This window comes from Aphelocoma coerulescens, chromosome 2 (assembly GCF_041296385.1).
Source record: "Aphelocoma coerulescens isolate FSJ_1873_10779 chromosome 2, UR_Acoe_1.0, whole genome shotgun sequence".
In the NCBI taxonomy this organism is placed as follows: Eukaryota; Metazoa; Chordata; class Aves; order Passeriformes; family Corvidae; genus Aphelocoma; species Aphelocoma coerulescens.
The window spans coordinates 19,194,814-19,221,850 of NC_091015.1; the positions used below are offsets into that span (position 1 = coordinate 19,194,814).

General features: G+C 37.3%; 1 protein-coding gene across 7 annotated transcripts in view; it reads left to right on the forward strand.

The window, feature by feature from the left end:
* NEBL (nebulette) overlaps nt 1-24,738 on the forward strand; it is a 255,276-nt gene extending 230,538 nt beyond the window's left edge. For all 7 annotated transcript variants that reach the window (XM_069006677.1, XM_069006676.1, XM_069006669.1 and 4 more), the window contains 2 exons: nt 14,186-14,301; nt 19,859-24,738. In XM_069006677.1, coding sequence (XP_068862778.1) covers nt 14,186-14,301; nt 19,859-20,035 — 293 coding nt within the window. In that variant the 3' untranslated portion in view covers nt 20,036-24,738. The remainder of the gene's footprint in view (nt 1-14,185; nt 14,302-19,858) is intronic.
* Nucleotides 24,739-27,037: the final 2,299 nt, after the last annotated feature.

Genomic DNA, 27,037 nt, shown 5'->3' on the forward strand with positions numbered 1-27,037 from the left:
TTTGCCTGGTTAGTTATCTTCTTTTACTCACACTGGCAATCCAAATACACAGATTTCAAGAAACTATGAAATTCCACTTATATCTTTCTAGTCTCTTAATTTTTGTTCTCAGCCTTAACAGTAACCTGTAGATTGCTACGACAAAATTGAAGATTAGTGTTAGATACTTCATTGATATAACTAAAAAGAAATCCAGAAAAGATGGGTGCAAGCAACCTGTGAGGAATAAATGCAGCAAATGGGCACTGCTGGCAATTTGACTCCAAAGTCTATGACGACTGAAGAAGACACAATGCTGCAGTCTCTTTCTTAAAGTTTTGAAGTCTTTATCTAGCTTGGAGTGGAAGTTTAATCAATGAGAAACAGTAAGTCCTTTCATCTCTCTCCCCAGTGGCATGTCCTCCTTGTGTGATACGAACCTTGTGAAGAAGAATGGCTCCAGAGCAGCTGAGCCTGCTCCCCTCCCTTCCTCCAAACTCCAGGGGTTATCTTGCTCCTTTCCTCACTGAGGCAGGAACACATTGTAGGCCATTAGAAGAACTGCTGTTTGAACTGCAGTGTGAACACAGCCCTGCAAAGAGCAAACGCAGACCTTACGTATCACTGAGTGTCACTGGCAGCAGCCTTGTTCTGCGTACCAGCTCAAGGAGAGGCCTTTTATGCCTCAGCCCAAGACTGACATTTTAAACGTTAATTTCAGGGATGTCTCCTTCTCTTCCCCTAGCACACACAGATATTGGTAACTCTGTATGTAAAATGATAATTTGTAGGATTTGCCTGAGGCTTTGACACCCACACATTTATACCACAGAAGATCCTAGAACAAGGAACTTTGCTGCTGCTTCTTCTCCTGGTTATTCTGGTCAGAAGACTACAAACTAGTCAAATAAAATGGAGAAAATACCTCTTTATTTCACATGCTGGAATTGCAGATGTTTCCTGGTATGTAGGCCAAGGAGTCTCCTTGCATTGCTATAGTGGTCATAATGCATCTCCTATGCCAAGAGCTGAAAGAAGATGAGGAAAGAAAACCAGATTTTGTTCCCTTCCTTGCTCTGTCCTTCCCATGAATTTTTATAAAAACCCTCTGGTTTTGAGGTTGGAAAGAACATCACCATTATTAAAAGACAAATCAAGGAAAAAAAGAGGGAATAATACCTCTTATCTTGCAATAGAGAGATCCGTCTTCCATGTCCAGGTGCAGCTGTCAGGAGTACAGGGCAGGAATCCTTCACTCCTCTTCGTATTCATATTCAGTTACTAAGCTCTGCCATTCTGAGGAGGTCAAGCAGAATGACACAGCAGTTATATTTTCTTTTCTGTCAGCCAAAGGAGAATTGTTCTTTTTTGCTAGGTAGCTGAATTCTGTTTCCATTATGTTCCCCAGAGTCCGGTAATCAAACATGGCATTCAGAGGGAGAGGAATTGTACAGTTCACAGGAAGAGCTATAGGCTTTTGTGGGTTTCTTGTCCCCTTTTAAGTGTGTCAGCCGGCTGCCCTGCCACAGAAAGCTGAACACATCAAAACAATGCTCTCTGTCTACTCTTGGTACTTCTTGGTGAGGGTCACATTGACACTTCTCTTAGCCACCAGACTCTTGTATCTGTTTCTGACTTTTTTGTATTTCAGACTAGAGGGTACTTTGGTTTTCCTTCTTTAACATGCCAGCCCCCAGCAGGTTTGCCAGCCCGAAAGCTAATGTGTGGGAAAAAAATAGTTTTCTTCCATTCAAAAGCATTTTGGTAAAACTGTTTTTCCATCTTGGTAATCAGGTGGTTTTCTCTCCTTAAGCGTGTAATCTACTACAAATGCTTGCAGTCAAATAGTAAATAACTTACCCACAAACTTCTGTGATATTTTTGAACTTAAAAAATCGTTCTCTTGTATGTTATACAAACACAGGTGTATGTATATGTCTGTAATCTCTCTGGTGCCACAAATTATTTAGCATGAAGAGTTTTCTTTGTTAGAGAGCTCATATTCCAGAACCAGTGAATCCTGGTCTGCCATTCTCAAATATATTTGTACAGAAATGATATATTTTCCTTTGTAAAGGTTTGCTGTAACCACATTGTAGCCCAAAAGGACGTGGTTTTCCAGGCAGCAAGACAGAGCTCTCTCCCTTCTGAAAACTGCATGTTTCATTTGAAGGTGTGTTTTACTGTTTCAGCTTCTGCCTCCATTTTTGCAGTGACTCCTAATGTTCAAAGGGCATTTTTTTCCTGATATAAAATAACAGCATTACAGTTAGAGGAGTTCTTGAAAACAGTGGGAGGTTTCCTGGTGTTAAAAACCTTCTCAGCTCTAGATTTGAGATAAGAAGGAAAAATAAAGACAAAGTTAGTTGTGAGAGTTTAGATTTCAGTTAGAAACAGGTGGAGTATGTTCCCTGCACATATGCTAATTTCTATGTGTTTACATGATAAGAGGATTTCTGACTGCCTAATATATAATTTTGTCTCTGAATAATCCATTTCAGCCTTTTAAGCCATGTAAGTATATAAATCCAGAGAGTCAATGGGACTACACTTAGGCATTATCTTGTGCATTATCAATTTTCTGTCCTAGTCTGGACTATGGGACTTTTAATGTCCTCTGCTGAATGCTTTGTTAATGCACAGCATGAGAGAAATTAATCCACAAAATTATATTTCATTCTTTTCCATCACAAAGAGGTATTAACTATCTGTAAAACCTGATTTTTAACATAGAACTTGAAAATTCATATAGTACTCCAAGTGATAGCATAGTTAAATTTTGATTAAGGTTTGGTTTAGGGTGCTGGGAATAAAACGGAATATTCCATGCTGGTTGTAATATATTAAGATATGAATCTTGATTCATCTGAAGGCACATTTTCATTCAGTGTGTATTCACTGAGGGTGAGTTAATGTTCCAGGGAGAGCTTTACATTTCACACTTCCAAAATATTTTTGCTTAGATTCCTTATGCCTATCTTTGATTCCCATGCTTCTCTCCCACACTCTTGACATCTGGCAGCATCAAAAGACAATCCCCACACATCCAGGGGGAGGAGAATCCAGAAGAGATCACCCTTTTAATTTCTGTAGTGTAGCAGTAGTTTAGGGGATCCTTCTGTTTGTTCTGCCAGCTGTCTGAATTTGATGTTCCCTTTTCCATTAAACAGTTAGTGAGCAGAAAGTGGAAGGGAAGTTTCCAAGTGACTCAGCAGTTGGAAGTGTTAATGGCTCCCTTGGCAAGGAGTTGTTTCAGTTGTTCAGTGTGGTCCCCTAGAGCAGCTTTTGATACACTTCAGAGAATTTTATATCTAGTAGACAATAAATATAATTAGTAAAATTGTGTGCAGTGACATACAGGAACATGGTTGATGCTGTCTTTCCACCATTGTTCAGATTGGCTATACCTACTATGCAAATAAATCGATGCACAGAAATCAAAGCACAGCTTCTGTGAAAAGAAAATGCAGGCTTCTCTCTAATGCACAAGGGCAACAGTAGATGTTCAGAAAATGTAAGAGAATTCAAATTATAATTGAAGGCATGTGGGTAAGGTAACATGTTAACCTTCATTCTACTAAATCTTTCCTTCTGTGAGGAAGCCTAGAGCAAAACTGTGCCTATTCACAATTTAAGTAGGAATTGCAGCTTCCTGTGGTACACCATGGCCCTGCTAGGTCTGAGGATGCCTTGGGCTGGCTTTAAGACATTTTGTGCCTTCATAAATAAAATAATGTGGTTTGGTGTGTGACGAGAGAAAAGGCAGATTGTACTGTTGTCTCAGCTGAGACAGGCTGCAGCTTAGGTTGAATGTCGGGCAAAAAAGTCAGCTGGCAGTCAGGTTTGTTTGTGACACCACATCCTGGCTGCAGTTCATATTCTGAGCAGGATGCCCTGTGATTTGGTTATGTGCCAGGCACAGCACGAGTGGGGTAAGTGGGGGATGTGTATGGGTATTTTGGCATAGCAGCTGTTAATAGACTCATAGGCTGAACTCTTCAGGCTGTACAGCTACTGCTGAAGACTAATGCCAAACTAATATTCATAGTAGTGTCTGAATAAAATGATCTTTTATAGTGGAACTGCTAGAAAAACTCCTATGACACACTATAATGTATGTAGTTGCTGTTGGTAATTCTTTTTTCCTCAGGTTGCAATAGAGTATTTAATGTATTAATTTTGCTTTTGTGAGGAAAATGAGTGAATTAAACATCTAGGAAAGATTTTGTAGATGAATATTCAAACCAGATTTTTTTGTCAGTACATTTAACTGGTTTAGAATATTTTGTGTTTATCATTATAACCTTAAAATTACATTTTTGGATTCAAAATTGGGAACAAATAGGACTCTAGTTTTAGGGTTAGAAGCCAAATAGTTGAAGTAATTTTCTCTTTTACAGTGTTGTAGTAAAAATGTGTCTGTGAAATCTGGAAGGGGGATAAATGGTTTGTATTTTAAGTGAAATAAATTTTAAGAGAAGTAGATGGTTGTAGCTGGCCATAAAGTCCTAAATATGTCAGATACAGAATTCCTACAATTTTTAAAATCCCCAAAACAACTGTTAAAAGAAGTTGGATGAAGATAATAATTAATATAATTCATTCTAAATTGTAATTTTGTATTGTGTTCACTTTCATTTTATGCTGTTTTTTTAGCAAAAGCAACAAAAACATCACTATGAGTAAACACTACAGCCTTTTCCTGTAATTTTAAAGGCTGATAACACTTTGAAATATTTTACTGACTGAACTTCCTGGGAGAGCATTTAACACCCTATTTTATAACAAAAACCTTTAGCTTTCATTTGAAAAAGATTTTGTTTGAAGGGGCTGCTATGGAATTACATTTATCAAATCAATTCTTTTGAGTGTTTATGGTCTTACAGTCCTAAATATCCATTCCAAAAGCAGTCTGGGGAAGCCGATGTCATTTTCAGAACATCAAAATTGCCTGCTCTGCCAGAACAGGACTGGCTTTTGCTTTTTGCAAGCTGTGAGGCTGCCACTTACCACCTCACTGCTCCAGAGTCATACACAGGCAGGGACTCTACGGGTTGTTTGAGATTTGGCTTTCTCCTCTCCTGTTGCCAGAGCACTAAATTACATGTCGTTAATACTTTACAACTCCGTGATGCTTTACTATGACAGTAATGTGTTAATGATCACAAAAGCTTTTGAGCTGTTACTCAGTATCCTCCAACCCCTGTACCTCAATAAAAATGATGCTCTAAGCAGTATCCACAATCACTTCCTGGCAAAAATCTTCCCTGTGTTATTGTCTTTTAATGATGAGGGTGGTTGTTCTGTGGACTGTCCTCTTTTAATGTTGACTGTAGAAAACAGGACATCCTGGGTTCCTTTCATTTTTCTCTAGACTGTGATATTTGATAGCTGCTTGCAGAAAGGCTTCTAGAGGCTCTGCTAGCCTGGGCTTTTTAAAAATATATTGCATTTTTGCAGTTACTCTGAAGAGGAATGAAAGCCATACTACTTATTTTTTAAGGAAAAAAATTGTCTGTGAGAGACTGACTTTTGAAATACAGAGATTTAGAACCCTCAGAGAGGCGAGAAGGGACCTTGGAAAATAATTTGCCATGAAAAAGGATATAATGGAATTGATGGATCCACCATTCCTCAAAATGTGAAGAATTAAGAAGGTCTGAATCACCAGACACATAGACCGTGATGTACTAGAGAGACAGTTTGCCAACTGTTCTTCCACTGTCCTAGCTAGTATTTCTCAAATTCCCACTCCATCTGCTATTGGATTTATGATGGACTTATAAAACAAAGACCAATGTAACTATTATTAGTGATATTGCTTGTTCATACAAATCAGGAACTTTGGACTGAAATATGAGATAGTCCCTGCCTGAAGGGAAACCTCAAATAAAACACAGGATTCCAGTGTCATCAGGACATTAGACATTCTTTTTATTGTTCCTTTCAAAATTTCTTAGTTTTCTCTGGCATATGCTCAACAGCTATATGAGATCATCTGTTGTAATTTCATTCAAAATCAAATTTTAATTTCTTATGTTGAAATTACTTTCAGGAGTTATAATTGCTTGATTCTGCATTTCCTGTAATAATCTACTTCAGCTTACATGGTGGATACAATATAGTTAGTCTTAATTATTGCTAGCTGATAAAGTGCTGTTCTAAAATAATGATTCTTAAAGCAATCTTTGTCTAGTCATGACACTAATGAAGTTTAGTTTAAAATACATGATTTTGTAAATTGTAGTATGTCAGTAAGTAGTCATGAGAGTAGAGTCATTTTGATTTTTTGCATAATGAATAATTAATGGTATTTTAAACACAAAATCAGTAATTTTGTTGGCCTCCTCTCCATCATTTTTTAACTATTTGAAGATTGTACAGTTTATTTCTTATATCTTTAGAATTTAGGTTATGGAAACTTCCTGAGCTGTCACATTCTGAATTTGCCACTGACTCCAAGTAGTTCAGAGCTTCAATTCTAATGAGGTCAATGAGCGTGGCAGATATTTATTATCACCCTCTGTGAATTAGGCCATACTTTCAGGTTGTTATTTCAACAACCTAATTATATCTGGGTTTGATATCCCAATTTACTAACTATTACTGACTCCTGTAATGGATAGCATGCAGATGAAGTGCTGCTTCTGACAGAAGCACTGAGAGCAACCAGCCTGGTAGCTCAGACACCCATGAAAGCAGGCTAACTGACCAGTAACGGGCAAGGAAAAGAGGAGAGAAAACCAAATAAAAGAAATGAAGAGAAAGTTACTTTTACAAGAAAAAATGCCAAGATGCCTTACCATGGTGTTTTCTACTGTTCTAAAAACAGCATTTTTCTGTATCAGGTCTCACCATCTTCAGTGTTCAGGTTAGTGCTTTTTATATGGTTACACAGTCTGAGCTATTCCCAGTAAATAGCACTGTGCTGTGCTACTCTTTCTGATAAGAAAAAACTCTATTAATAGATAAGAGTCATAACCACTTTAGAATGTGTTTTTTAATTTTCTAGCTTATTTGAAAAGTTAATGCTGAGCAATTTATAAATGGCTGGGAATTTTTCAATGTTCATCAGAAGATAATAGTTTAAAAGGCAAACTTTTGTATAGGAATGGGTTACATGTGACGACTATCTCAATGCCAAAAGAGCCCCATTTTTTCAGTTTGAGATTTTTAAGGTTTAAACCTTGATATTTTTAAAACAAAGAATCCAGCTTTGTGTTGAAATATATTTAATTTTGAAGAGGCACATAAACTGTAATAATGATTGAAAATTACAGGTATTTTGATTGATATGACTGGCAAAAAAAGAAGTTTCTTTATCCAATTTTTAACATTTCTTTTTGCATGAACCTTTGAGATTTTTAAAAAATTTTATTCCCATTTGGGTGCAGGAGCATTCTTGGCACTCAGTTCTGCGCTGTAAAATTATTACTGAGGTTTTCCTAATGTTTTCTGTATCTAAAGTTCCTGTACTCTGCTGTTTTTTTTCTCTACTCCTGTGACTGCTTTTTTACTGTATTCTTTAGAGACCATCTCCTTGCTCAGTACCATGGTGATGCTGCAGAGTTCTGTACCTCATGTCAACCTCTCTGGGCAATCCTTGCACACGTTAAAGTCTTTTAAGTTCTCTGATACCTGTTTTTACTGTCAAGTAAACAGCTCTTGCTGGCTGCATTAGGCTTAATACTCTCTCAACTTCCACTATGACTTTTTACAAGTACTGTGGAGACCTAGGATGCAAATAGTTTGCAAGTAATTGAGCAGTGCATGCCACGCGTGAGTATACACCTGCATTACATGGGGAGCTTTGGAGCTGGATGCTGGGATGTCTGGAGGGAAGCGTCTGTGAGAGGCTCAGCTCTTTTTTGGTTTGAATTCAGAGGTGGCTTGCACAAAAGAGAGGTGCTTAGGGGGACATATCTTGCAACAACTGAGCTGATCTAGCAGTTTGTTGTTTTCTGCTGTCCATGGCCTTGGTACTTGGTCCTGCCTCCATCCTTGTACTACAGGTCTGATCCCTGGCAGAGCTCACCAGGCCAGCAGAAGAACAACCCAGCTGAGAGGAAGGAAGGGGCAGCAGAAGTGTTAAAGCTGTCTCAGCCAGCTCATGGGGCACCAACCTCAGATGTGCAGTGGGCACCAGTGATGGACTGCCTGTAACCTCCTTAAGACATATCACCTCATGCCTCCTGCCAAATTCTTCTAACAGTCTTAACTTCAGCAGAGAAGGATGTTTAGCACATCATCTTTAAAAGTCTGCTAAAAGCCCAGCTGTCATAGCAGTCAAGTTACTTTTCTGCTCTTTATGTGTCTTTAACATTGTATCCTCATCACATCTAACCTGCCTTGTTCCCAAAGTGTAAAGATTCTTGTTTCTGATTAGCCTGTGATATGGGCTTTCTTTAAATCTCTTACTAAATTCTTGGCTAACAACAACTATGGTCCACTTATGCTGCTGTTTATGCTTGGTCGGGATGTGAACTTCTGCAGAATTAATGTGTTAACCTCCTTCAAATCTCTCCTTAAAACTGTTTCTTGAGATGCTTATATGGTTAATGCAATGCTGGGCTGAGCTCATCTCAAGAGCTTGTACCATAATATAGAGAACGTGGGAAGTAAAGAGGAGAAATTAGAGGGTTTGTGGTTGCTCAAAGAGGTGTAGTAAAATCTGTATCCCTAAATAAAAATTGACAGGACAAGGCCTGAAGAAACCCAACCTAACTGCAAATTTGGCCCTGATTTTAAATGGGGACACACTATATTATTTCTAGAGGCTTCTTCTACAAAAAAATTACTTTAAATATTTCAATAACAGTGTGAAGCAGCCGACATCTGGGGAAATGGATAGAAAACAATAAATTATCTAGCCAGAGTTTGAAATCAAAGTAACCTTTTTAACATTTTCTGGAGAAAGCTTTAAAAGGTATCAGTTGTTGTTATCCACCAGGTTTAACACAGCAGTAACAGTTTTATTTCCCATATTTCCTAAGGTTGTATTTCCTCAGCCAAGTATTGCACTGGGAAGTGTCAAGGGGGCTTGTGCAGTTCAGGCACAGTGACCTGTCCACATGGACAGCACAGGGGGTGTACCCGAGTCCCCAGAAATATCGTGTAGACCTCCAAGTCCCCACATTTGATTGCATCAATCTATGTCTTCTGTTGCCTGGGACATAGCTGAGGATTTCTAAGGGAAGGGCAAAAGAAGGAAAGAACTGAAAACTATGAGGAAGGCTTTCTAAAGGAAGTCTGTGAAGCCTGTGCCAAATGTTGCAACCTGTGGAAAATACAGCAGTAGCAAGGGAAAAAAAGGGGAAGGACTTCCATATATGTGGATCAGCATGATTCCCATAAGCAGCTTGATGTGTTTAGAGTGAGCTCATTGTAATGGCAGTAACACAGAGATGTATGATGATGCTGTATTCTGGCTCTTTTTAGCTGCTCAGAAAGACTACAGTTTTTTACCTAATGGGTTGCAGACACTAGACTTAAGCATGTAGTAATCTGAATCTTTATTTTTGCTCTGTGTTCTCTCATGAGTACAGAATGTTGCAATATTCTTTGTGAGTTCTCTGAAGTCTTAGGAGTGAAACCGTGAATTGAGGTATTATCAGAATAGGAAGGATCCTATTAAATCCTTAAAAGTGTATGATGTGTGTGAGAGTAAATGAAGTGGTTATTTTACATGTGGTTCAGTAATTGGCATGTGTTGCAGTAAATGGCAAAAGTACAGTAGTTACCACTGAGGATAAATTGCTTTACTATGGATTGTCAAGGTTCTTCTGTACAAAAGAACAAAAGACAGTTTAAGTATGGTATTGATAAAATGTGTCTCCTAAATAAATGATAAAATGTGGAACCTAACTTTTAACTGGTTTTTCTTTTTAGCATAACATTCTTTTTTAAGCTCATAGTTACACAACTCTCTCTTAATGATTCCTTTCCTGTTTCCCCAATTTGACCTTTTTCTTTCCAGTTCTTCTCAAAGCATATCCTGATCAGTACACACTCTGCAGACCCCATTGTCTGTGGCAGCAAGTTGATACTCGCTATCATTCTTTCAGCTGCTTCTTTTTCTGGGAGGCTTCCTCTCTGTCTTATATCATGTTCATTCATTTCTCTTACTCTTTTCTCTGGGGAAGCCTGTAAGGATATAGTAAGAGATAGATGATAAATTTTTTCAAGTAGATAATTTAAAATTAATAATCTGGCTTGCTTGGTAAGTGGGACAAGAAAAAAAAAGTAAGTTTTGATAAAACAGAATGCATCTGGTAAAGTCTTAATGCAAGAAAAAAAAATCCACCTGTACTTCTGGGAGCAATGGTCAGCCCTCAGCTCCATCACCAATAAATCTGGCTTCAGTTAAATGAATTTCATGTTCCACCACTGTATTTTATTGCTCCCTTAGGTTAGCTAAAACCACTGCCATTGCTGCTGCTGCAATCAATGATGTTATAGAACTTTATATTTTAGACTGAGCCAAAAGATTGCAGTTAACTATGGGTGATGATGATGAAAAAAAGTCAAACTCTTTCTCTGCATCATTTAATCTCACCTTGAATTATCTGTATGTCACCAGAAACAGCTCAGATATTGTCTTTTCACTATTCAGCTTATTTGATTCCCAAATTGTCTTCCAAATAGACAACCATCTGAAAGTTTCTTCAGTATTTTTTGTAAAGAATTGTTAAAAAATAATGATTGTTTTGGAATATTTTTGCAGAATACTACAGTATTCTTTTAATGGAAAAAAACTCCAGCCCACATGGAATTATTCAATCAAGTGTCATCAACACTAGTATGTGCTGACATATATGCTCACAGATATGATACCTAAATAAATGACTAGAAGATAATTAGCGAAGCTAATCCTTCTTTTTGTTTGTATAAAATATTTTTCTAATACTACAGCTTCTATCACTTCCCAAAGTTTTTCATGCTTTGGAAGAAATGCTTTATTTTTGTGGTTTTATGTTTTCCATTGCAGGTAAAGCAGCACACTGCTTTGTTGAGACAGTTTGACAGAATTCTCTCAGCTTGTGAGAGACTGATTACTAAAGAGGAAAGCACATCTCAGACCTGCTGCTGTCACTTGTCACAGAAGCAGGAGCTGTGGGTTATACTCCCCAAAACAAGCCAGTTGAACTGGAGGTTACAATGAAGCTGACCATCAGTAGGCTTGCTGCCTTATGCTGACAAGGGATGATTGATAAGAAATGAGAAAGATCTCTTTTGGGGAGAAGGAATCAAGAGTAAAAAGTTCCTACCAGCCTCTTTGCTTCTCTTGGGAAGGAGAAAGGGAGTCTCAGGGTGTCTGACCCTGCCAGGGACCAGGGAAGAGCTACCAGCCCTTTGTTGCTGCAGAGCAGGCTGGGTGCTGGCTGATCAGTGGCCACTGTTGGCTGAAGATACTCTTCCTGCTAAGTTAAAAAGTTCAAGCTGTGCTTAGTTTTCAACCCACAGAAGCAATTTGCTGCTGGTATGAGGAGATGAGGCTCCGTTGGCTTTGATGAACTAGCCTACATTCATGCTGGTGGTGAATTAGACAAAATGTATTAATTCCAGCTTGATCTGAGAACCTTTGATTAAATTATGTTTTTCTCTATTTTCTCATGAAGAGCTACATCTGCTCATGTGGAAAAGCTTGTAACAACATTGAAACATAAATTATTTGATGAACTACTTAGGACTATTCACTTAATGTGTGATAATCCTGTGAACATGTTAATGAGCTGCAATTCTCTGATGATTGAACTGCTTTAAAACGTCTTTCTACTTATATGTCATTAGAATGAACTTGGCCCTTCTAAAACATCCATTATTCATCACGTTCCAGTGTTGCATCTGACTGCATATCACTTTAATTCCCCTCATTTAACAAAACAATCTATTCATTACAATAGTTTGAAGCATGTTTTCTAAATCAGAAAAACCCTAGTAAAACATATAGTGCTACTTATCTTTACAAGGATAGTAGAGCAAAGAGTAGCATCCCAAATTTTAATTACACACAGTGCATTTGAATATGCTAACTAAAACTAAATGGAACTTTTAAGAAGAACCTTTGTTGAAATCAATGATTTTGTTAGCTGAAGAAGCCAGATTGGTAAAACAACTTGCTGAAAGCACAAGGTTGAGTTTTCTGTCTGAAATAGTTCAGCAAAAATTTTCTCAGTAATCCATTTTTTCACATGCATTTCTTGTCCTGACAACTCAAGAAGCAGAGAATTATAGAGTAATACTAATGCAAATATGAACTCTTCTCATAAATATATATTTTTAATGGGGTTTCCTGCTTTTCTCATGTATTTTTCATTTTACAAGTCCTGGATCCTTCCACACATTGTGAACCCCATTAAATCTTAGATTAGCTTTGCTCCTTTTTGAATCTGTGTGTGATGGCTGCTGCAGAAGTGGTCTTACTTCCCAACAAGCTCAAGAGATCTATCCCAGGAAGTGTTGGACTGCTGAATGACACCATGTCTGAAGATTTTTGAATCATGTGCTGTGAAAGCTCCATCTCCCTTAACCAGAAGACAGTATTTGGCAGAGGAGTTAGATAGACGATCAGCTAAATGGATCACTTGAAAAGTATCAGCAGAAATGCTTTTGTTTTTCAGTGCAGCTAAATGAATTTCCCATTGAACTAGTAAAATTCTGGAAATAACAGTGGAGATGGGTTAATAACCTCCATACAAACCAGAAATCTTTATTCTCGGAGTGCATGAGTCTTGTAAAACATGCACAAATATGTGGTGACTAAACTTTAATATTTTATTTTAAAACCACTTCAGTACTTTTGATTTTGATTTTAAAATACTTTTTGGCCTTGCTAAGAAAGTAGTCACTTAGTCTGGGCTTATTTCTCACAGTTTTTTGACCAACTGTGTTTTTAACACATTCTGTTTCAGTCTGTTGCCAAAGTAAGACGTTTGGGCAGATGTGGGAAGTTTATGAATGCTTTTCTAGTAAGCAATAGAGTTAGGGATCCCTGTTGGTTGTATTGATGCTTTCAGCATCTCTTGGTACAGTAGAAGTTAATATATTAATGATTATTAGATAGAATTGTTAAAATGTGAATAAAATATGTATTAAACAGATGGAACAATTGCGTGGTAAGAGGAAGATACTGGAAAAGGTGGACTTTGAAATATATACATAAGCATTGATCTCTGTGTTTGATTAAGAATGTTGATGGAATCAGAAGAAACTCGAGTGTTGGCTTACTTTTTTACATTTCTGCCTCTTCCTGTGAATCACAATCCTTCTTTGTTCATAGCCCAATAAATAAGAGTTAGTTTGCAATGAGTTAAGAATTAATTATAGTGAATTTCTAGTGAACCATTTCAAAACTGCATTAACTTTTTTTCATCAATCATTCCTTAAAGATGGGAGCTTATGGGACATATATTTAGTCCTTCATCTATGTTGATGCCATGAAGATTTTTTGCCTTTTCTTTTATAGCCCTGTTATACCTTTTTTACAACTGCTGTATTCTTAGTGCTTTTTGCCTACATTCTTGGACTTGTTTGTCAAGCTGAGAGACTAAACATTTTAGAAGCTTCGTAGCTAGGGATCAGTGTGCCCCAGACCCCAAGGTCCTCTCCAGGACACATTCTGTAAACTAAGATAGAACCATCCAGGGGAAGGTTCCTTGGGGAGGGGGGCTCACTTGAGCCTCTCATTGGGGAATCTTTGATAGATATGCTAATTAGTAACACCTATAATGTTATACCAGATCTTTTGGGGGGGGGGGGCGGCATTTTGGTGGGGTGCATTTCGATGCCGGACATGTGCACCTAAGGATCCTTAAAATAAATACCAAGGTCAAATCCCTTTTCCCCTTCTAACCATGTATGACTCTTGATTTTAAGACCAGGAAAAGGCATCAATGTCAGTACCAAAATTGAGTTAGTGGTGTCTTAAGTTTTCATAAACCTTTTTATGATTAACCTTCTAATGGTACATTAAACTTTTCCTTCCAACTAACCATGACAGTGTTTGTGGATATATTGCTTTAGCTTTGGCTAAATTTATGTGTAAATCAACCTTTAAAATGCCTTATGTTCTTTATGGAAATAATTCTGAACTCTTTTGTAAGGAGGAATTGTTATTAGGAGCGCAAATAGTCTACAGTTTCTACAAAATGCTGGATAAGGGCTGTTATTAAATATTAATTAATGTGTCTGTATTTCTTTAATGCAGCCCCTGTTCTCCCTGGGGCATATCAGCAAAGCCAGACTCAAGGATATGGATACATGCACCAGACCAGTATGTCATCCATGAGGTCCATGCATTCACAGCCTCATTCAACAAGTCTGGTGAGTATTGAATTTAAAGGAGAATTTTGTTTGGTAAGCACCATCATCAGCAATTAGGAAATCTCTTAAATAGGACTGAATTGAATCCCTAGAATTCTACAGTTGATCTATTTGACTGTCTTTTATCATAAATGTAACTGGTAGTCTTCATGTATAAAAAAGTTTTAAGCGACTGTGAGCAGTGATAAGAACTTTTACAACAAAATATATTAAAAAAAAAGTATGCTATTCAGAGACCAGAGAAATAACTGAATCCTTTACCTACTTAAAAACAAACAGTAGACAATTGGACAGTGTTTCACAGGTTGAACTTTGATGTTATGCTCTGTGATGAATTCATGCTCCTAGCATTGGATGAAAACCACTGATCTCCTAAGATCACGCTGTTGGTTTAAATTAGTTTCAATTTTTTTGACTTGCTGATTTTGTGCTAGCAGGCTTTGTGCCTACCTGTATTACTTCTGCTTGTATAGAACTAGCTCAAACTCTGGATTGCTGTTCCCTTTCTAATTCCACACAACAGTCATACACTGATTTGTGTATGATCCAAATTGAGTTATACTGGTGGGCAACTGAGAGGAAGCTTTATCATGAAGTCGTGGCCACCTCATGAGGTTCTTAGTTGTGGTGGACGGGAATGTAAAGATGGAGTGACTATTTCATTTTAAAAGTAACTGGTCATGGAAGGAGAGCTGAATGGTATTCAGCTGTGATTTTTAAGAAATTGAGCTTCTTCTTTTTTAACTCCCTATATAAAAATGTCAGTTTTAATCATTATTATAATTTTTAAATCATATCGCTGCCTAGAGATTTCCTAGTTCAGATCTAGCCACCTTTTACTTTAGAAATATTGTAATTTTGAATTTTAAACTATTTTGAATAGATGTATGTTTAGTACCTCTGTCACCTTTTTTAGAGATGAATAAATATTTGATTATGAAGCAAACTTAGAGCTTGCTGAGCTGAAAAAACCTGTTTTCAAGATTAGCTGAAACTTGAATTTTTTTGTAAGACTGAAACTCCATGACATTTTATATTGTAAAGATCATGACTTTCTGTGTGGTGTGAGTACTTTCAGGCTTGCCAGATTCTCAGCTGTCTGGGGCTGAGGGGGCTAACTTGCTGGAAAGTCTGGGATCCAGATACCTGCATCATTGAGTGAGTCAATAACCTGAGAAACTCTTTGGACGCCTGCATGACAGCTGTGAGATAGCTGATAGTGGAATCAACCATTAATTTCCAAGGATATTATAAGGCACTTTGGGAGCTGGCTGCCTTCCAAAAGAGACAAAATCTGAAAAGTAGGAGGCCTGGAAGACTCAGCTTTGCCAGCAGATTTGCTAGTCATTGGGGAGCAAAGCAAACAGCCCTCAAATCCAGCAGACAGAAAATGGAGATGCCTGCAAATCTCAAAATGTGCTTACCAGCCTTTGCAGCTGTGTGGGCAAGGAGATGACTATTTCCTAATACCTCTGTGTCCCAGTGACTTACCTGTAGGCTGTTGACACAGTGTCATTTCAGTCATCTTGGGAATCACCATTTGCCTCTTCTTCAGAATTGGGAATGTAAAGGTAATAGGAAAAGGAAGGGAGTGATATTAAAGGATTTTAAAAATAAAAGACTGACTTATTTCAACAGATTTCTTATGCCTGTTGTGAAACTGTTTTCACTTGACATCCTTATAAGTGATAACACTTTATCATGGGAAAAAAATGAAAACAGCAAACATCATGATCTGAACCAATTTTGCTGTTAAAAACTGAGGGAGTTTCCCTGTAGAAAATAAACCCCAAGCATTTCCAGAGAGAGGAAATCAAGGACTACTGGCCTGGTGCTGACTGCTAATTTGCCAGTCTGATGAGGAAGACAGAATGGGATCTTACCACCCGAAGTGATGCTTCTGCTCCAAAAGAGGCATCTCAGATGCAGTTAGAAACCTGCCAGGCTCCCTTGTCTTCCCATCTTAACACCAGAGTATTTTCATTAGCCTGTGCAGTTTATCCAGGTGCCCTGGACAAACTACACTCAGCTATTGGGACAGAGCAGTCTCAGAGTGTGCTTGGGGGAAACCCGTGGCTGGGGATGTGTTTAAATGTCGCAGTTTGCACAGACTGAAGGTTGATGACAGTCTTGGAGTGCTTTTAAAATGCGGTGTGGACATGCTGTAGGAAATCTGACAAACTTGCACAATGTTCAGGTTCATTGCTTTCAGCTGCCTTTTCAGTTCTGGGCTTGGAGCAGTACTGCCAGAGATGCAGTGTTGTCTGGCTAATAACAGAGGGAGGAAAGATGAGAAGAAAGTTCCAAGGGACAAGACTGGAAGAAAGAAATCCTAGAATAGTGACCTCAAAGCATGAGCAGTTTTTGAGGCTTAACTAAAAGCAGTGAAGGTGATAAAGTAATTCATCACTGCCTGAGTTTCGCCAGGACATCTCTAGGGCAAAAGTGATTAAGATCCCATGGGTTATATCAGGGTGGAGATGATTGCAGAGTTAGCTGCTGTAGTAAATTTACTCCTTTTAACTGAGTTGTTGTATTGTTATCAAATCTATCCCCAAAAGGCATAAGTTCATTTTATGATCATGTTCATCAATCTCCTATATTGAGAAACAGAAATTTTCTATTTTCTAAATTTTCAAAATCTGGTTTATTTAATTTTGAGCTGTGTTTTGTATCAGACATGATCCTAACACAATCTTTGGGTAGATTTTTTTTTCCAGATAGATTGCATTATTTTCTGATTCTTAACTTTTCCTCACCTTCTGTGATCAGTTCTGCATAATGGGGTGAATTAAATTGTTGCTCAGAGTACAAAGTGTTTTATACCAGAAAGCCCTGAAGGCTGTTTTCCTCTTTGGAAAATAATGGGGTGTTCACACACTGTTAGATATCCAAGAGTGGCAGGAAAACAGGACCTGTGCTGCAAGTTGGCTTTCCTTGATAGCTGCTGCACGTGAAGGATGCTGCAACAGTTACTGCTCCTTGAGAGGAGCCATCCATAGAACAGGTATGAATTGGTGGCTGAAGTGGAAATACACACCTGTCAGCCCAGATCTGGCTGGGGAGCTGAGAATATAATAGCTGGGCTTCAGTTCTTCATATGGACAAGACTGACTGTTCTGTCTAAGCAGTAGCTGTGAGACAGACCTTTGAGGAGGTGGGAGATTGAGTTTTGACTCTTCTACAAAACTCCAAACTTTTCTTACACCCTCTTGTAACGTAGTACCTGCTAAACTCACTATTGACAGAGGAATAATTCACTGAAATGCATTTTAAAAATCCCTGCTTTGAGTCCTTTAGGCATTGTAATTCTTGATTATATAGCCCAGACTACACACTGCAGTGATAATTAGGCATTAAATGCTAACAGGATTATTATGGAGATTTCTCCTGACAGCCATTTAGCACCTAATTAGGTGTTAAGGCCATAAATTTAGGTTTCTCAGCAGCATTTAGGGCCCTAATAAATTCTTTTGAAGTTTGAAATTTGCAGGCTTGTCTTCACAACTGTGCACCACAGTGATGTAGTCAAGCTGCCTTTAAGGAGACAGCAGTGGTATGTCCTTTGCCATGGTGCTCTAAGGAAGAGTGAGCATCCTTCTGAGTGAGCAAAATCTCTCTATTTTTCCAATTTTATGTTAGTTTAATAAAACATTTAATCTCTTCACCAGTCTTTTCCTATTTAAGGGAAAGCTATAAGCATGGCTCTGGGCAAAATCCATTTACTGCCTTATACCAGATACAGACTTGATACTATTTTTCTTAAATGGACTCTCTTTTGAAATAAATTGTTTAAAGGGATAACTGCTGCTGAGTTTATTGTAATAGCATATTTTTCACCTCTTTTTTGGAGTTACTTTCAAGGCTCAGCAGAGAGATCAGTTGAAATTGTTGGAAAAAATAAGATTCTGAAAGGCAGAAAGCCTTTTGACTGCTAATTGTCTACTTCATGAATGTTTAAGGAATTTCTTTACGATGATAGAACCCAAGCAATTATTTACTTTCATGTAGTGCATAAAAACAGATCCTTTTTTTCATCGACATCCATGCGCACTTGGAAGACATTAAGGAACCACTAAGAAAGCACATACCTCTGGTTGAAAACTGCTCTTGGTCACAGCCTGTAGGTCAGCAGAACTACAAGGCACAGCAGAGAACAATAATACAGCACAAGACTCAAATGCAGTTCAGAGTAGACTTGTCAGGAAAGGTGGTCTCCAATGGTCTCCAGTATTTAAACAGGAGCTGATTTCTCTGTCCTGTTTAATTTGCACTACCAATGATAAAGGTAGAGCCAAGACTAAAAGTATATTTCTAGCATGGGAACAGTAATGATGAGTTGCCCTATAGTGTTTAGATTAAATAATTCCACATTTCCACCATGTGACAAATGGCCTGCTCACTCCATGTGGAGCAATCTCCACCTTTTTAAAAGATAGTTTCATTAAAAACACTCAAACCCTATATATACATGTGATATGAACTAAAATTAATCCAGAGCTGTTTTCTTGAGCTGAGAAGTTTGCTGTCTATTAAAAGGTTCAGACAATAGTACTAGGCATGAACTCAAACATTGACTGTTTTTACCTTTTTTCCTCTTTAAATCATTGGACCAGAAAAGTTCAGCTACATACGGTAACGTAGCAAAAATTACTGGAAGGGAAATTGGATATTATCAGTGATGCTTGAACTGCTTTTGACTTCTGTCAAGAGCTAGGGTAAGAAAAAAAAAGTACTCTTGAGAATTTTAAAATGAGCTACCTTTATTTTGCTGTTAAGATTCTTCCTGAGTTTGAAAATCCACTTTGAATTACAGTAAATGATGGTATTTTATTGGTTATGAGTGAAAATAAATACTCTCTTTAGAAAAGTAAAAAGAAAAAAGTTGAAATCTTGTCTTATAGTAGGCAGGGTTGTAGAGAAATTTGGCTTAGCTAATGATGAGACTTTATGTGCTAAACAACATTTTATCTTAATATGAAAATATAAGTATTCATTAAAATTATTTTTATAAACTTTTTGAAATACTGTTTTTCCTTTAGATAGTATTACATTCATAATTCTTAATTTGGGGTAAAATCCTAATGAAATGAAGGACATTCAGTGAGATGGAAAAGTTAATGGCCTGGATGAAGACTATGTTTCTTTTTGTAGTGAAGACACGGAAGAAGCTATTTGTGAATCATGCAAATAGGGAGCAGAAGCACATCTAGCTATGGCTGGATGTAATGAACTGTTACTAGTGAATTAATGAACAACAGTTAGAATATTTCAATATGCAGTGAATGGCTTGAAATCTGTTTGTTTGAAGCCATAAGACAATGGGAATTAACAAAATAATAATGTTGCTACTCAGAACACAGGCCTGTATTTACTGTATATTTGACAGGGTGTAGAGGGGATACTGCTCCTTTTCAACAAGTAACTTGTGATTTCTCTCTCTGCTTTGCTCCCTCTATTCTTTTTTCTTCTCTTTTCTTCTTCTTTGTGCAAAGAGAAAGAATCTATCTCTGTTAAGACTTGAGACTTTACAGCCTTGTTTTCTTTCCTTCAACAGAGAACATACAGAGCTATGTATGACTACAGTGCTCAAGATGAAGATGAAGTTTCCTTCAGGGATGGTGATTATATCATCAATGTGCAACCAATTGATGATGGCTGGATGTATGGTACTGTTCAGAGAACTGGGAAAACAGGAATGCTTCCAGCAAATTATATTGAGTTTGTTAACTAATTTTTGTTTTTAGTCCTTTGAGCTTTATTATGATTTAATTATAATCTAACCTTTTAGAAAAAAGTCAGAAGAATCTTTTAAGAATTCATGATCATTACTTTATCACTGCTACAACAGTTTGCATTCTCACTCAGAATCCATTTTAGAGTCCTTTAAAGAAAAAAAAATCCACAAGAAGCTCAGAGCTTTGAAAACAGCATTGCTTATAATAGTGCTCTCTCAAAATGAAAAACGTATATGGAAGCCTGGTGCTGCCAATCCTATAAAGACTTTGGTCAATTAACTGTAAAGGGGTAATACCTTTTCCTTACACCTCAAAGACGTTATGACCATAAAATTGATTCACTTCTTATGGCACTCTGAAGTCACAGGAGGTTAACACACTGAGTTTGAACACATCTTCAAATTATTAGGGAAATGTTTAATGTTTAAGCAGTTAGCTTCCTAATAAAAATTAAAATGTTGAGTAGATAATCCAGTCATTTGAAATAAAGACAAGTAATATGCCAGTAAAAAAACCCAATGAAACCCCCTACTGCCCAGCAGCCTTACAGTAATTATGTTTATTTTGACAGCAAAAATTTCCTGATTTTTGCATATCCACATTTATTCTTGGATCACCCATTCTTATTTATTTCCATGTGATCTGTTAGCTTTGCTTCCATCCCAATCCATCAATTAGATCCAGGTCTGGATTCATGGTTCCTCAGTATCTTTTCTGATAGAAGACTCCTTGCAAAGACTATTTAAAATACAAAACCTGTCAACTCTTCTGTTTCCTTCTGTAATACTTAGCATTTAAATAGAAACTTTCATTAGGGCAACGTACAACCAATACTTCCTGTTAGTTCCTTTACCTTCACCTGTAGTGCTGTAAATAAACACCCCCCGTGCGGCCCCGGTGCTGTGCAGTCACACAGAGCCTGCAGTCACACCCCGTTCTCACCACAGGTAACTCGCTTAATGGCTGCTTTGCTGATGAGCTGATGTCCCTCCCCCTGCTGCAGAAACACTTGTGCCTCCATTGAGCAGTGGAGGAGAGCTCTGGTTCTTGTAGTGCATTTCAGATCAGTGGCCTACTGCTTCAGTTTACTCCCAAATTCTTGGTGATCCAACAGTGGGTTGTACGCTTGCCAAATGATTAATGGTGGAGAAGTATTATGTTTTCTTTTAGTGACCTAATCTTTCTCATAACTGACACTGAATGGAAAGCTAACTAAGCAAAACCCAACATACTCTGTGCCATTATTTCAGTTTAGCCATCTGTAGAAAACAGTAAAAATATTCTGCTGACAGACCTTCACATGTGCTATTTGGTGTCTGTTAACTTATGGTCAGAACTGAGAGATCCAGGTCTCAGTCTGTGAGGCTGGAGAGAGGATCAAACAGCTGGTGACACAGTGGATCTCTAAGATCTCAGCAGGTTTGGGTTACAGGGAACTTGTTTTTGCTTTGACTGGGTGCTGCATTCTCTCCCAGGGAGAAATTCTGGGAGGAAGGACAAAAGAGTTAAAGAACTTACTGATGGGGATGCAGAGATGTGTAAGGAAGAAAATGTTTATCCGATGAAATAATTTGTGAAGTTCAGCCATGTGCTAAGGAAATTAACTTTGGAGTAGCCCTCAGAATACTGAGCGTGCACTGGATTACTTTCATTTCTAAAATTTCTAAAGTAGAATTAAATATGGAGCTTTTACACAATTTTGAATTTCTTATCTCATATATTAGGCAATCCTGCAATAGCTATTAAAAAACGAAAGAAGGAAAGCAGTATGGATTTGTTACGTCAGCTGAAAGCTGTCAGTGCAAATACCTGCAAGTTCTATTTTTGCATACAGTTAAGAATTGTAAAGCTTATGCAATTTTATTTTAGGTCTTGCTAACACAGGGATGATTCCAGCTGCCAAGCAGAATGGAATGACCGCATTAAAAAAAAAATTAAAAATGTCTGTGACTGTGGAATTACCTGTGCTTTCTTGTCAGCAGCCTAATTTCAAGGCTAAAGCTGCCTAGAGTATTTAACTTCAAAAAATGTGTTTTGAAAGCAGAGTTCCATGACTGTAAATATATAATTTGTATAGCTGACTGCTGTGATTTAAAATTCTTGCAAGTTTTGCCTAAGGAGCTGCTCTTGCAGCAGACCCTTGTGCATTACTGTGACATCCACATAAAATCAGCAAGGCAAATGGATTTTTTAAAGGCTGATGTGGTGTGCTGAGCTAGAAGCTCTGAAACAAGCAGTTTGCTTCTGTGTTGGTTTTCATCACTAGCCATCAAGAGCACGTAGAGGAATTCCATCTTCTGCTGGCTGGCAAATTTTTCAGATGATGCCTGAGGCACAATTGGCTGTCACTTGCTGCTGTGCTTCTCGATTAGCTGTGTAATGCTGACAACAATAAAAACAAAGTGTCAGTTTGTTAACCAAATATGAATAAAAAAGAAATATAGACAATATCTATATGGCATCAAGTGGCAATTTTTAGTGACTTCTAAAACAGAGTCTCCACCTATAAATACGCAATCATTCTTCCTAAATGAGGAGGCAGGTTACAGTGTTGAACAATTTATGTAGAGAAGTAAATCAGAAAATGAGCATTTGGTGACATTAGAGAACTATGTTATGCTGAACAATAGAAATAAAATTTCCTTTATGAATTTTGAATATTCATTAGCCTGGCAGAGCAGCTAAATTAATTTGCAAAAAATAAAAGGTCAAGAAAACAAACAGTATGTGAATTGCATTTCTCTTGAGAATGGTATGTCAGCAGAATTATTAAGATCTGGTTTAAGTTACTTATTCTTGTAGTCAACTTTTTTGTCATATATGCTTAGGAATTCATGTTTATATGGAATGGTTCCTGCTTTTGATATAAAACAAACTTTAATTTTGCAGTTTTGTTCTAAGTAATGCAATCAAAGGCCCAAAATTACCAGAACGCAATTATAAAAATGTTTTTTTTAATAAGATTTAAAGTTTGTAAAGAGGGAGAGTAAGTCATAACCTAAATTGTGCCAGCACACGTTTTTCAAAGCATATGTTGGAGACTGTTACATGCAGTGTGATATAGGGGTGAAAAGATGCTACATGCTGTCTTGTCACCTTTAAAGTTTATATTCATTTTTAGCACAGCATGTTCCCCTCCCTGTTCTTTCTTCTTGTAGTCAACATTTTTCTGGGGAAAGGAAAGGGCTTTTAAGGACTTGAATTTCCCGAGCTGTTCTGAAGTTCAGGTTGGAAGTCCACATGTTCCCATTTTAGAAATAAAGAATTCTGCAAAGAATGCTATAATTCTTGCTAACATGAGTATAAATGTAGAATATAGAGCATATTCATGAATACATACAAGAACAAACGGGTGCCTTGCTTTTCATTACTCTTTCTTGCCTGGCTAATCTTCATTTTCTAAACAAAGTTACATACAGATACTGCAGTTGTAATTTTTCATTATGAAACTATTAGCATTTAGTCTTGATGAAACAGGGTTTTCTTGATTACATTTGACATACAATAAACTACTTCAGCAGATTGGGATTTGACAGGGAATCACCTCCCATGGATTATGTTTTTGACAAATGTGTCCCTGCCGAGTGTTTCTTGGGGATATGGAAGGTCTCCAATACTTGGGAGAGGTAATAATTCTAGTTTTTATTGTACAGTGACTGCATGTCATCTTGTACGATGGAAAAGAAATAACAAATACACAGGTCTTTGGCAGAAGGTGGTACAGGGTATAAAATCATAGATTTTTATTAAGTTGATTAATACTCCATTTAAAATATAGAATATGCTTTAGTTAGTAAATGTTTAAACAATATACTGAAACAGACAGAAGATGCTGTTGATAGAAGTCCTCCAAACTGATGTGCTGGCAAATGCAAAGTACTAGTGAGCTGTAGAAGATTAAACCATTTTGCAATGCTTTAGTGATTTTCTCCAGCTTTATGCCATAGGAACCCCATCTCTCCTTTGGAAAGAAAACCTGAAAGCTCTATTTCCTAAACTGCCTGCACTACAACAATATATTCAAAGGAATTTCATATGCTTCTTGTGTCTGATAAATAGAATTTGCATATTGTACTTAAGTTGTAATCCAGTTGTTGTTGACATTTGTTTAATTATTATTATTTTAGGGGGGAAAATAAGCTATACTGTAGCATTTCAATTGTGTATGTAATATTACTATTAGAAATTGCTAGACCATTGGAAGACAGCAATGACTGTATTGACATTGATTAGCATGATGTGGAAAATCTCTCAGCTGTTGGTTTTTGCAGTGTGATATAAAAAGCAAAAATGAACCGCTGTGCAGTTTGGCTTATGCTTGCTTTAAAGTGTGTAAAGTTTTAGTTATTTTGCAAAACTGTACTGTATTTGGGGGTATACAGTTATGAAGGTGACAATTGTTTTTCAAAGGACAGATAAACTTACTCTTGGATCATATGATGTATCATCTTAATTTGGCTTTTGTTATGCAGAAAGTTAACACCAGCTATTAAAATATATTTTAGTAGAAATGCTTTAATTCCTGTTTCTTCCTCTACACTGTGAATATTTAAGCTTTGGTGGACTAGAGCAACATCATGCTGCCCAAAGTACTAACCTATGCAAACTAGTTCACATTTTAGTTGATGTCACAGTGGATGTAACATAACAATTTATTTTGCATAACATTAAACGTCATTCAAATAAAATGTTAAACCCAGCACTATGTATGTATTATATTCATAAACAACACTCTGTAAAGCTACAATACCCATTAGTATAAGCTCTCAAAGATGCATATTGCTTTAACTAAGGAAGGTTTGAGTTTTCAAACTTAAGTAGAATTTTTAGCACTATTCGTCAAGCTTGATCTCAGTAAACAGTTTCCTAAAACACTGTTTTATTTCAGACATGCCCTCTCTTTAAAAGGTTAATTTGCCTTTTTCATTCTGTATTTGTAGCCCTTCAACAAAACACCAAGTTACATTCCATGACCCTTGGTTTGTTTAAATACGCAAAGATAGTAAGTGAAGGAGGTCCACTGATTTAATTGATGTTTGTTTGCTTGTCTTTCAATGGGCATTTGGTTAGGCGTGCTCAGTGCAACACTAATGAAAAGAAATCAAATTGCTGGCTTCTTTAAGACAATTTTATATAGAAATGTTGTCTTTATTCATTTGCACAAGTAAATTATTTTTAAAACATTGTAAGAAAGTTTAAGTTAAAATAAAATCCAGAAGTATTTTGGAACTGCTCTGCCTGTAGTCGAAGAAGATTATTATGCTTAGGGACATGTTTTATTTATTTGAGTGTTAAGTGTACAGTACAATAGACTGCATTAGAATTTTTATATTTTTATCAAGTGTTAGTTTGAAGAAGGCTGTTAACAATGTATGAGGACAAATGGCAGCCACAAATGGAGCTGATTAGTTCATTCTAGGTAGGTGAGATGCACTTGCTACCACACTAATTTCTACTTAAGAAATGTGTTAGCATTTCCTATGAAATTTAATTGGTTACAGAGTTGTGATTCTGTGTTCTGTGGTGCTTTTATATATTGAAATGCTGCCAGTATAGAAATATCAGATCTTTATATATACTGTAGCAAACAGCAGTTTTCAATAAGATAAAGATTTAAGAGCTGCCAAAATAGACCTCAAGCACTTGGAATGTGTTTTATTTGAAAATTGCGCCATAATTTGCTAGAGGTACTGAAGTACTTTCCTGTCTTTACTGGCCCCATAGAATATAATTATCTAAAGGATCTATGTACTGGCACTTGAAATTCTCGTGGAAACCCTCCATGCTGTGTATTGGACAGGTTGAGAGTTTCTAGCTATCAATGCTTTTAGGATGCCCTGATTTCTGCTCTTTCTCAGAACTGGGCTCTTGATTTTCTCTGGTGTGTTAATTAGCAAGAATAAGCTAATGTACCATAGAGTTCTCTGTACTGAGGGAATAGTTGCCCAGGGCATGGGCACTGCCTTCTCTCCCTTCTCCCACTCACACCACCAAGCCCAGCCATGTTTCCAATACTGTTTTTCCGTGACTACCTCTTGCATCTTTCCATGAAGGTACGTGTGGGACATATTAAAGTGATATCACCAAATGATTCAGATTTGTTTTTTTCTTCCAAATGATTTCTTTTGGCAATTCTGTTTATTGTACAATCTTTAAAACAGTAATATTGGTATAAGGAAAGAAGTAGCATGAAATGGCTGGAAGGCACGGCTGAAGTGAAAAGTCACAGATTTCTTACTCAGATTTTGCTGCAGAGGTTAATACAAGTCAACCATATGACTGAGAGCACCATCTGAACAACTAACCTGTAAGCTGAGCAGTGCTGTGTGGATATGCTTGGCCTGTCTGTGTGTGTATGTCTGTGCTGTAGTGTCAGAAGTACTCTGGGGTAGTGTGCAGACACCTCCTCCAGTTTTTGAGCAATTATTTGGCATCCCAAGAACAGGCCGTCCACTGGCATATGGCATTCATAAATGCAAATTTATCCTTCTGGAAAATGAGACCTCAGATAGTACAGAGGAAACAAAATGTCAGTAGGTTTAAACTACATATTTTTGTGCCCAGCAGGAAGGAAATCCAGTGCAGTGAGAAGACTAAGCCCCATGGCACTGTGGCAAAGCTGCTAACTGAACTGTGTTTAGTACCAGAATGAGATGATGTGCCACAGAGCTCACCTGCTCCATAAATTTGATACTGCATGATGTGCTACTTGCTGGGCATTGTGCTTTACAGTGACAGCAGAAACTGGAGATTCATATTTATGCACTACATCCTAAAAAGAGCCTAAGAAGGCCTTAATTTTACATATTTCAGCTTTGGTTTCCTTCCCACTTGCCTGCTGTTGATAAAATCTACATATGGAGAGGCCTGCAGAAGACTACTGGCTTGTGGCTTTGACCACTTGTGTCTACAAAGAGAGATTGCAGATATTAACATCTGTGTTTTAAAATAGTGCTTGACTCATAGATATCCATTTTCAATGTTTTCACAAACAACTC